Raw genomic sequence first — 11,311 nt, 5'->3', positions numbered from 1 at the left:
TGTCATATATTGTCTATATTTTTTATATGTATATAAATTATATTATTTAAGTTAATAGGGTTCAACCTCGGTTCAACCTTTAAACCTTAAACCGGTGCCTCGGCTGGTTTGATGATCGGTCCGGTTTTCAGAACATCAAAATCTGGATATTAATTGTTGCTAGGAGTGGAACAAGGAGACGGATTTGAATTTGGCATAAATTTTCTGAATATGAATTTGAATATTTAAGATGACACATGATATTAATTGATAAATAAGGAATTAAATGGATTTCCACCTAATATTTAGAACAGAAAATTATTCTCTCCAAGTTTCACTCAACACATTTATAACAATAGCATATATCACTCTGGTTGTTGCCAAAGTTATTGATGTTCTGAGGATGTTCTCCTTCTTTTCCTTCTAAGGTATTTTGTTAATTACTTTCTTTCTTTTCCTTCTGTGCCATTAAAAAAAAGTTGTTTTGGTAATCTCTTCTCTGCACATAATAATATTGGTTTTTGTTTGATCAATTTCAACTTCGATTTTTTTTCTGTAAATTTACAGCCCCTTGTTTTCAACCCTGCTTGAGTGACAGTGGACTAAAGGTATTTGATTTTGCATTTTTCTTTATCGATTGTAGCCGAGGAATTTTGTTTAGTCATTGATTGCTTGTAATTTTTTTTTTCCGGCGGAAGATGTCACTCAATGAAAATAAAAATGTTAATGGAAAAGAAGAGAAGAATGATATCAACAAATGGGCACATCTTCCAGATGAGATCCTAGAACTGATTATGAAGCGTTTGTGCCTCAATGATTACCTTGCATTGCGTACAATATGCTCCCCTTGGAAGAGAATCGTTACTAATGCTATTACCATTAAGCATTGTTGCCCTTTACGTGAACCGCCACTAATTGTCCTTAATTCAAACAAGCAAGTACTTTTTAGCTTGAGAACAGAACGTGAACATTATCCCAAAAGATCAATATATGAGAGCACACATATTGCTTGTCTTGGTTCACATGAAGGATGGATGATTATGTCTGATCATGTTGAAATGGGTATTTTATCAGTCTTCTTCTTCAATCCGGTGACTAATCGTCGCGTCTCAGTTCCACCACGGTTGTATTTTCCGTCCAACTCTCCAATCCAAGATGAAGTATTGTTTATAAGGAAAATGGTAGCCTCTTCCGGACCAGATTGTTGTAAACCAGGTTGTTATTTGGCTGGTCTTTTCAACGACCATTGCCATATTGCATTTTATAAGCTCTTTGACAAGTCATGGAATTTGATTGAAACAGAAAAGGATTCAGGGGTTCATTTTATGGATTTGGAAATCATGGGTTCGAAGTTGTATGTTAGAACTGGCAAGCCCTTGGATTCCATATTGGTTTATGATCTTACAGATTCCAGTAACGGGTCGCCAAAGGCTGAAGTGTTAGCTATGCTTCCACAAAGATCCACACCATTTGTATCAAGAATGATTGATAACCAACGTCATGATTCAGGTTATAACGTTTTCTCTCTAGCAAAACACGAAACATTAGCCCAATTATTCCTCATTAACATCTTCTGCAATATAATTTATAGATCTGAAGATATTGGCTATTTGAACATGCTCAAAGAATATGTTACCCCACCTGAGATCACTGGAATAGAAGTGTTTAAGATGGACATGAACAAGGAGCCTATTAAGTGGATAAAGTGTGACAGATTAGATGATGATGTGATTTTTGTTAGTGGTGTCAAGAGCATGGTAATGTCAAGAACCTCTCTTAACTGCACTCAAGCATTAATTAGAGAAAATAGTGTCTATTTCGCCTTTAAATTTAACTGTCCTTCGGTTCCATGGCAAGGGGGAGCTTTATTGGGGATCAAACACTTGACTGATAGCAGCATCAAATATTTTTCTATTGAGGAATCAAATCATTCCAAAGTTCCTTTTCCTTTCTGGTTCGTACCAAGTATTTGACAACTCATTGTGTTGGCAGTAACATGTTTATTCCAATGTCATCAATTATGAGTTTTTGGCTATTTAATTTACTTTTTTTTATCATGTTCATAACAGTCCCATGTTTCCTTTTATTTGTCTATTTATCTCAATGGTAAAATGTGCAAAGATATGAAACATGAATGTAGAATGTGGTTTCTCAGAGCACAGAATGTAACAAAAGAACTGTTTTGAAAATGAGATCAGACAATTCCTTCAATCCAAAAAAACAAAAATCAAGTATAACTGGATTGTTATTTTTTTTCAGCGATTTATTAATCTATTTAAAAGTCAAATATTAGTTTTACCTTATTTTTAGCATTTGTTTGATATTTAATTTATTTTTTCTTTCCTCAAAAATTTCTTTTTTCTTTGAAAAGATATTAATTTAATTTCAGTTCATATATTTTTGACAAAATATAAACACAACAAGTTATCAATGTTTTATATTTAATTAATTTTTAAAAAATATTTCATTTTTTGATACATTGAAAGATAAATTGCTATTTATTTAACACAACATGGAATCTAGAAATAGAATTTTTTTTGACGAAAAGAAAATCAATATCAATCAATATCAATATCAATCAATATATATTAGAAAAGAAGAACTTCCATAGTGACGTGTCAGCACCAAATTAATTCTTAGTGACGTGTCAGCACCAGATTAATTCTCATAAAAATTACTTCACGTGTCAATTTGTTAGAGGGTATAATTTTCAATTGATATATGTTTTAATATTCAGGATTTTATAAGTTTTAATTTGATTTGCTAGATTTTTGTAGTTTTTATCTATCTTTATTTAGTACCTTTTTAAATTTTAGATTTGATAAGGATTTAGATTGTTTATTTCTTAATTTTATATTAATTGATATGTTTTAATTTTATATTCTAAACTAATTGATTGATCTTATTTTAAAAGATTTGGTGTTTTAATTTATTTTTAGAGTATATTAATTAATTTTTATTGAATTTTCGGATTTTTAATTAATTCGGGATTTTATGAGTTTTTATTGTGATTTGCTAGATTTTAGTAGTTTTTATCTATCTTTATTTAGTACCTTTTTGAATTTTAGATTAGATTAGGATTTAGGTTTTTTATTTCTTAATTTATCTTATTATTTATTTAATTTTACTTCTGGAAAATCTTTTATTTTATTTTAGATTTATTTTAGACTATAATAATTAATTTTTATTGAATTTTCGGATTTTTATTTAATTCGGGATTTTATGAGTTTTTATTATGATTTGCTAGATTTTAGTAGTTTTTATCTATCTCAATTTATTATTTGTTTAATTTTAATTTCTGGAAATATTTTATTTTATTTTTGTGTTATCTTTAGAGTATAAATTAATTTTTATGGTATTTTTATTGAACTTTCATATTTTTATTTAATTCAGGATTTTATGAGTTTTTATTGTGATTTGCTAGATTTTGGTAGTTTTTATCTATCTTTATTTAGTATCTTTTTAAAGTTTAGATTTGATTAGGATTTATGCTGTTTATTTCTTTATTTTATCTTAATTTATCTTATTATGTGTTTAATGCTAATTCTAAGAAAACGAAGCTGATTTGGTGCTGAGGGTCCACAAAGCTACCATAGACACACAGAGATTTGATAACTGCTATTTCTACCTCTGACACATGTCACTATCAGGACAGAGGTATGTCATAAGATGATGTTACGTGAAGTAGAGTTTATCATGTTGTGATTGATGGTTTGTGTCATTTCAGTTTATCCTTTGTTCGTAATTTAATCGTGGATTCTTAAATTTCACATATTTTGTGTGTTTCGATCCAAAAGTTTACAAATTTTTGCATATGCAAGGGACCCTTCAACGAATTATCATTGAAGACGTAATGTTTTGATTCTGATGTAATGTTTTTTCTATTGTTCTCTTTCCGCTTTCGTATTTTTTTAAACCAGATTTTGGTATAGTTTGTAGAAATCCATGCGTGTGAAGCCATTCTAAACCAGATTTTAGTATAATTTGTAGAAATTCACGAAACTTAGGATATCCTTAATTTATATTCAGTAATAACAAAATAGTGTTTTTAGCATATCGAATTCGTATAAACCTATATATTGATTCATGTCCCAAACACAAGAGAAAAATTCGCCGTGCAACGCACGGGAAAAAAACACTAGTAGAATATGAATCAAACATAATCAAGTAATTCTCTTCCCTTTGTAAAGTCCCCACGCGGTCACGCAACCCACCACACCACCATCTGCAATACAATTGCTGCGTGGCCACACGAGGGACTTTTTTTTTTACTGGTGTTGCACATGACTGTCTTTTTCTGGTTTGGCTGGGTAATGCCCTGGTGTTGTTTTTCTCATGAATTTTTTATGTATTTGATGGCTGTGGGCGAGATGTATGTTTGTAATCGGGGTTTGATTATGGTATGATGATTTTGGGTGGGTACTGGCTGGGTTGATTTTTGAGTTGTGAATAATTTAACTTATGTTGGAGGGTTGTTCCCATCTATAAGTACAATATTCTTGTAAAAAAATTCTGTTGTTAAAAAAAGTAAATTTATGGTGAAAATCACTTCAAAGTTCAAACCAAACCCTTGATCATAGAGAAATTTCTCAAAACTCAAATTTTAGGAAAACTAATTAGAGATGCAGCATGCTCATTAACCTAACAGCAACCTTAACAAATAAACTTAGTATAAAACCCATGCTCAAAAAAATTTCTATGAACCAAAACGCATCCTTTTTATTCTTTAGAAAGCTGAAAATATTATTGGATGAGAAAAACAACATGAGGACAAACCTCTCATGAAAGAGGTGCCACTAACACAACCAGAATACATAGCAGGCCCCCTAAAAATGATCACACTAGGAATGTGCCGCATTAAAACATTTCATAGACAAAACTCAATGGGAAAAAAGTCTAAGAAAGGAAAAAGAGTACACAACACACAAGCATGCCATTGAACAAAAATTCCTAAGACAACCATAGCCTGCCACCAAAACGCATCCTTTTTAAAAGCTAATTTCACTTTTCTATAGATCCATTCAATGGGAATACAAATTTACAAAAGTACTTTGAACAACTCTGGTACTCAAATTTTTATAAGTGTTCGAACTCAAGATTTTTCAAAACAAAGACCATCAATGTGCTCACCAAGACATTGAATATAGGGTTAATGATAATATTAGTCTTTGAGTTTGTAAGTGCATTTGATTTTAGTCCCTCTGATAAAAAATGACGTTTAGTGGCGGTCAAAGACTGCCAGTAATTGTATAAATAACCGCCACTAAACGTCATTTTTCGTCAAAGGGACTAAAATCAAACTTACTTACAAACTTAGGGACTAATTTGACCATTAACCCTTGAATATAACACTTATGAAGAGACTTAGGCAAAAATCTAATTCAAAAATCTTCTAAAACTCAAAACTTAAGCTTTTTCAAAAGTAAATTCATGGTTCAAAAGATCCTTACCATGCATCAACATAATAAATGAACTTTGGAAGAAAGCCAACTTAAAGATTTATTCAACATCAAATTAAAACAGAAACTATTTTTCAAAACAATACATGAGCATGAAGCTCTTGATATGGCTTGAATTTTATGGCAGACTAAATAGATTTTTAAACAAGTGAAAACTTAATGATACAACCTTTTTCTAAAATGAAACTATCACAAGCAAGCTCATGAGATTTCCTACCTCTTTAATGAAGGAGAGATGAGCAAAAGTTGAAGCGATGATGGTGTTTGCGGGTGGTTAAGGGGCGACTACAAGGAGAAGTTGAAGAGATGATGAACTTCAACACTTTCTCTTCTTTTCTCTTTATAATTAAAATAAAATTGGTATAAAATGGTAAAAAGAGTAAGTGAGTGAGAGAGAGAGACAAAAAACTTATTTCTAAGCTTAGGTTATGCATGGTTTAGGAATTAGAAACCTAGTTAATTAACACGATAAGTAAAAGTAACTCATGATGAGATTTTCAAATCTTTGCCCTATTCATTAAAGCTATATTTGTTCTGGACTAAAAAGGTTAACTTGCGGCTGCCCTTGGTCTCATACACGGCCAGCCAAATAATTTTCGGGCACGACGCCGGAGATTCATCTCGTTTACGAGCTAAAATACTTTGCCGACGCAAATATATTCTTAATATAGAAATGGAATCCTTATGACATTCTAAAACATTCCATCATGTTCAGATTTCCATAAAATGTATCACTTAGCCATTTTTTTCTTATGTTGAGGTTTTCCTACGAAACCATCGCGACGAGTACGAAACCTTGTCTAGACTCTAAAAATGAGCCATAGCAATATTACAATCAATATTCTCAGAATTCAACACAAATCACCATAAATATAAGGGAAATGTCAATTTCCCGATTAAATAATATATGGGGGATAATTAGAGTTTCTACTGCGGCAAGCCAATTTTCGACTGTTTCAAAATGTAACCGAAATTATTCGGCGCCATAATAAATTAATCACCCGAACTATAACTTCACTTTAAGTGAGTCATGAACTATTAGTTCATCTACTTCTTATACACATAATTATACTAATTAATATGAATAAAAGCATAAAAACGAAAAATTAAATAAGTTTATTCGTCGGAATAAATTCCAGCTCTTACACATTTCCATTAACCTTTATCCTAAAGAAGCTCCACCACTGCCATGAAAATTGGGTGGCCATGGCCGCGCCACCCTCATGCAACAAAAAATCTTATTGAAAAATTCATAACATCGTCAAATTTCTTGCATTAAGTAATGGTATGATTTAGGGGTGCTCTAAAAGAACAAACACTTGTAGAAAATAATCATAACGTAACCTAAATTTTATTTTTTTATAAGTCAATATAAATCAAACAAATCACAAGGGTGGTTTAAATCTTAATTATACATTCTTTTTATAAGCCATGAATATATTAATTTTTTTAATAGGCAAATGTTAGTTTAATGTTAGTAAATTAGTCATTTTTAGGGTTCAAACCCTGAACCTTTCACATTTTATCCCACAAACCTTTATGTCCCTAACTCATACAACTTTGAGTTATATATCTTCGGGGACTTGAGTATATTAATAACTAACTGCACAAAAGAAGTGCAAGTCAAAGAGTAACAGTACAGGAAAAAGAAAAGAAACAGAGGCCACAATGCCCAAACAGAACAGGAAAACAGCAAGAAAAAGGGGCAGAGGCATCCAGATTCCACCGCAAGTAGTAGAAAGCGCTTAGCCAAGACACAGTTCAAATCCAAGTTCCATACAACAGAAAATTCTGCCTTCATAATATAATAGAAAAAGTAATGACACATAATAAAATTCTGCCTTCAAATCCAAGTTCCTTATACATGACAAAGTTCAAATCCAAGTTCCATACAACAGAAACATAATAGAAAAAAGTAATGACACATAATATATTATGTCACCTAATGGTTAAACAAACTAGGGCAAGGCCATAAATAGTCAGGAGTCTTTAACATGGAATCCTTTAAGCTGAAACAGAGAATTCTACCTTCATGAGAAGAAAAATGAAAGTAGATGCAATTCCCTTCAAAGCCATGGTAATCTTGAGCTGACAGAGAGAAATTAGAGTCTTTACCCAAAACAAACACAACATCACCCAAGTTTTTCACAACTTCCCATCTACCCGATTCCTCATTGACCTTGTAAACTTTAATATCAACTTTCTCGTGCAAAGAGCGCGCGCTAATATTGATCATATCAACCACATAGAGAATTCCACCACACTCCACCATTTTCTTCACTTTGCCATTATGCCACCACCACAATGGTTGTGTAAACTGTACCAACTTCAAGGATGAAGGATTGATCCAAGAAATTGTTCCCAGATTATCTATAACATAAATTTGCCCTTTATGCATGATTATATCATCATAACTATGAAAACCATCATAATAATAATCCAATTTCATCATGGTCCACTTCTTATCTCCAGTCTTACGAACATACAACTTTCCATCATCAAATAAAGCACACATCATTCGATCCTCCACATGAAAACTAGTGAACAACACCACTTTACAATCGTTATTAGAATTACCTGAGAGATTGAATGCTTCAATCAACTCCACAGCCTTGAAGTTCATGATATTCAACACCCTTGGAGAAGTGTCAGATGAGCAAATATGGGTGTTAGATATAGGATAGCCAGTAAAAGGATTTAAGAGACGAAGCGGGGGCACGGATTCTGACATTATAATCCACCCTTTTGAAGAAGAAATTGAGGGGTCTTGATCAATGTGAGGTTCATGTGATAATGGTTCGAGACGATATATTTTCGTTTGGAGGAGGCAAGATTTTCCATTACCGAGAGGAATCGCAAATGGCTTGTGTTGCGGAAGAGGGTGAGCGGAGCGCCATGTCTTACAAATACTGCGAAACCGGCGAATTTCGAATGTAGTATTGTCTAGGTTGATCAGATGTTTTGCTATCACTGTCCACAACCCTCTAGGAAGATCTAACCATTGTACTCTTTGTCTCTTTTCCATTACAACACGATCATTAAATCCAATATCTCCAAACGTCTCTACTTCCTCATCAGAACTCTTGTATTTCATGTCTCTCTTTCACTGAAATATGCTGGCTTCTCATAAGGGAATGGAAAATACTTAATCAATCAATCATCAATATATACAAGTTAACTCCCCTTAACCTATACATTAATAATAATATTATTAATTAGTTATTAAAAAAGTTTGACATTATTCAATATATTAATTACTAATTGTAAATTTTTCATATTTAAAATTAAAAGTTGTCATTATTTAAATTTTAATTATTAAACACAACTTTGGAAAATTATTTTAAAATCAATATCAGTCAATTATCAATATCTATAATAGCATATTAAATACTTATTAATATCCTATTAAATACTTATTAATATCCTATTATTAAATAATATTAATAATTATATTAATTACTAATTGTGGATTTTGTAGGTTTTTCATATTTAATAAATATATATATATATATATATCATTCTTTTAATTTTAATATTAATCAAAAAAAGGAGAAAAAATTAAAAATAATAGTAATAAGTAAAAGTCAAATTGACTCACATTAATAACAATATCAATTAATAATTCATAACCTATTGTATTATTAATTATATTAATTACTAATTGTAAATATCTTTAATTTCTCATATTTATATTAAATATTCATATTAATTAAATTTAATTAGTAATACAACTTGAGGAAAAGTTTTAAATAATAAAAGTAATTATCAATAAATTGTCCTCTCCATTAATAACAATAGAATTAGTTATTCATAACCTTTTACCTTATTCATTATTTTTTTTTTTCCGAAAGCATAAATTGTATTGATATAAACGTGAGGTGATAAACAAGATATACACCCTACTCAAAGGGGATCAAAAAACAAGAGGAGTCAACAAAGGAAGCCTAAAAAATAACCCCCACCCGAAAAAAGAAGCCCTAAGAAAAATAGCCCCAAAGTCACAAAAAATATTGCCCACTAAAAAACCGTCAGACGGTCAACTAGGCCTAATAAAGCCCGAGAGTGCCCACAAAACCCACCCAACAATAGCAAAGCAAGCAGCAAAAAACCAAAAAAAAAAACTTCAACCCAATAATATTTTAACGTGAAATATTAATTAACGGTGTTCAACACCCAAAACCGCAGCCTTCTCGGGTTTGCCCCAAGGGGGGTCGTAGAATTGCTTGGATAACATGGGAAGACGTGTGCAAAAATTCACAAGTTGGAGGGCTTGGTCTTGGGTTCCTAAGTTGGAGGAATATGACGCTATTACTCAAGTGGGCGTGGCGCTTTGGAGTGGAAAGGGATTCCCTTTGGAGATAGACTCTTTGTGTTAAATATGGATGGGATAAGATGAGATGATATTGCTAATGCATGAACTGTCAACTAAAGAGAACATCTCTTCAGTGTTGATTCAAGATATTTTAATTAAAGACGGTGAAAGAAGATTCAGTTTTTGGAGCTTCTTTCCGTGATCATTGCATTTGTAAAGTTGGGAGGGGTACCTCTATTCGTTTTTGACAAGACGGATGACCCTCCATTTGTCCTAGTTTTTCAGGTTATTTCTTTGTTTCTTTTGAGTCTTTTCCTTTGTCTCATGTAGTGTTTTGTGCTTTCTCATGCATTTTTTTCCTTTATTTGTGCATTTGCATTTGTTAGGTAATTTAGTAGTTTTATAGGGACCTTTGTCTCATTTTGGTAAAGTTTTGGGTCATAAGTTAATTACCACTTGTCTTGGGTCCTTAGTGTTATTAGATTCTTGGTATTCTGATATTTTCTTGAGCTTGTGTTAATGAGTAGAGCAGGTGAAACTGAAAGAAGATGGAAGATCAAGAGGTGTGAAGCTTTGAAGGTTCCATTGATGAAATCTGAAGAAGGATTTTGGGCGAGCAATTGGCGCTCGAACGCCACCACCTACAGAGGCAAGGAGGCAAGAGAATTCAAGTCTAGCGCTCGAGCACCGAGAGGGACAGTGGCTAGGAGTTTGAATTGGCGCTCGAGCGCCCAGACTCGTTGGTTAAGCCCAAAAATAGTTTTAGCTATTTTGTTTTGAAAAGACTTAACATTTTACACAAGTTTAGAAGCTGAGGTTCATTCTGGTGCTTGTGAGAAGGCTCTAGGCTTTGTAACTCAGGTTTTTATTTCATTTCTTTGTATGGATTTTCTAGCCATTCTTGGCTAGTACTCTTTTGCTTTAGGTTCTAGTGATGCTATGAAGTTTTAGTTTTAATTCCTATCTTATTCTATGTATTTTTTAGTTAGCCTTGAATCCCATTTATGTTTTTCTTTATAAGCTGGAGTGCACACTTGCTTATGCTAAACTATTATCAGAACGGAAGTTGTATTGTAGTTTAGGGACTTGTTTCGGGATTACCCCTTCTATGCTTGCTGCTAAGAATAGATGAAGGGTTGGGGTTTGTTGGCCTGAATATTGCATGCTTAAAGCCTCAAACAAACATTTAAGTTGGCAAGGAATTGTGCTTATCTTTTGGTTTGAGAGAATTATCTATGCGAGACATCGATAGGTAGTTACTTAGGCTATAGCATCAATGAGGGACTCATGAATTCACATGTATAGGGCATGTTTACTAAAATGGATTAGTTGAATGAAAACCCAAGGCATCTTTATCATTGATATTTCGGGTATTTGCTATATTGCTACTTCGACATCTTTTTGTCAAAAAAACAAACAACTATAAAACTGAATTTTATTCGAATTTTCAAACTTACAAACTTTAGGCTGAAACCGAGGTCTTTCACTCAAAATCCATTTAGATCCAATAATTAAAATCGAGAGAATTTTGTACATCAAAGACCCATGGGCTGATTTTTCC

General features: G+C 32.2%; 2 protein-coding genes across 2 annotated transcripts; one reads left to right on the top strand and one right to left on the bottom strand.

The window, feature by feature from the left end:
- The first annotated feature begins 677 nt into the window (after nucleotides 1–677).
- LOC130712751 (uncharacterized) lies at nucleotides 678–1,952 on the top strand. Its single transcript, XM_057562570.1, has one exon. It carries the CDS (start codon nucleotides 678–680, stop codon nucleotides 1,950–1,952), a length of 1,275 nt encoding a protein of 424 aa, XP_057418553.1.
- A 5,428-nt stretch (nucleotides 1,953–7,380) lies between these two features.
- LOC130712745 (F-box protein At2g26160-like) lies at nucleotides 7,381–8,532 on the bottom strand. The gene has a single exon (XM_057562567.1). It carries the CDS (start codon nucleotides 8,530–8,532, stop codon nucleotides 7,381–7,383), a length of 1,152 nt encoding a protein of 383 aa, XP_057418550.1.
- Nucleotides 8,533–11,311: the final 2,779 nt, after the last annotated feature.

The sequence above is a fragment of the Lotus japonicus genome, chromosome 1 (assembly GCF_012489685.1).
Source record: "Lotus japonicus ecotype B-129 chromosome 1, LjGifu_v1.2".
Lineage (NCBI taxonomy): Eukaryota > Viridiplantae > Streptophyta > Magnoliopsida > Fabales > Fabaceae > Lotus > Lotus japonicus.
The sequence above is the reverse complement of the archived record's forward strand: the minus strand, read 5'-3'. Positions and strand labels throughout refer to the sequence as shown.

Bases quoted from the DNA above. Each gene is read 5' to 3' on its own strand.
- LOC130712751 (XM_057562570.1), top strand. From the start codon at position 678: ATGTCACTCAATGAAAATAAAAATGTTAATGGAAAAGAAGAGAAGAAT.
- LOC130712745 (XM_057562567.1), bottom strand. From the start codon at position 8,532: ATGAAATACAAGAGTTCTGATGAGGAAGTAGAGACGTTTGGAGATATT.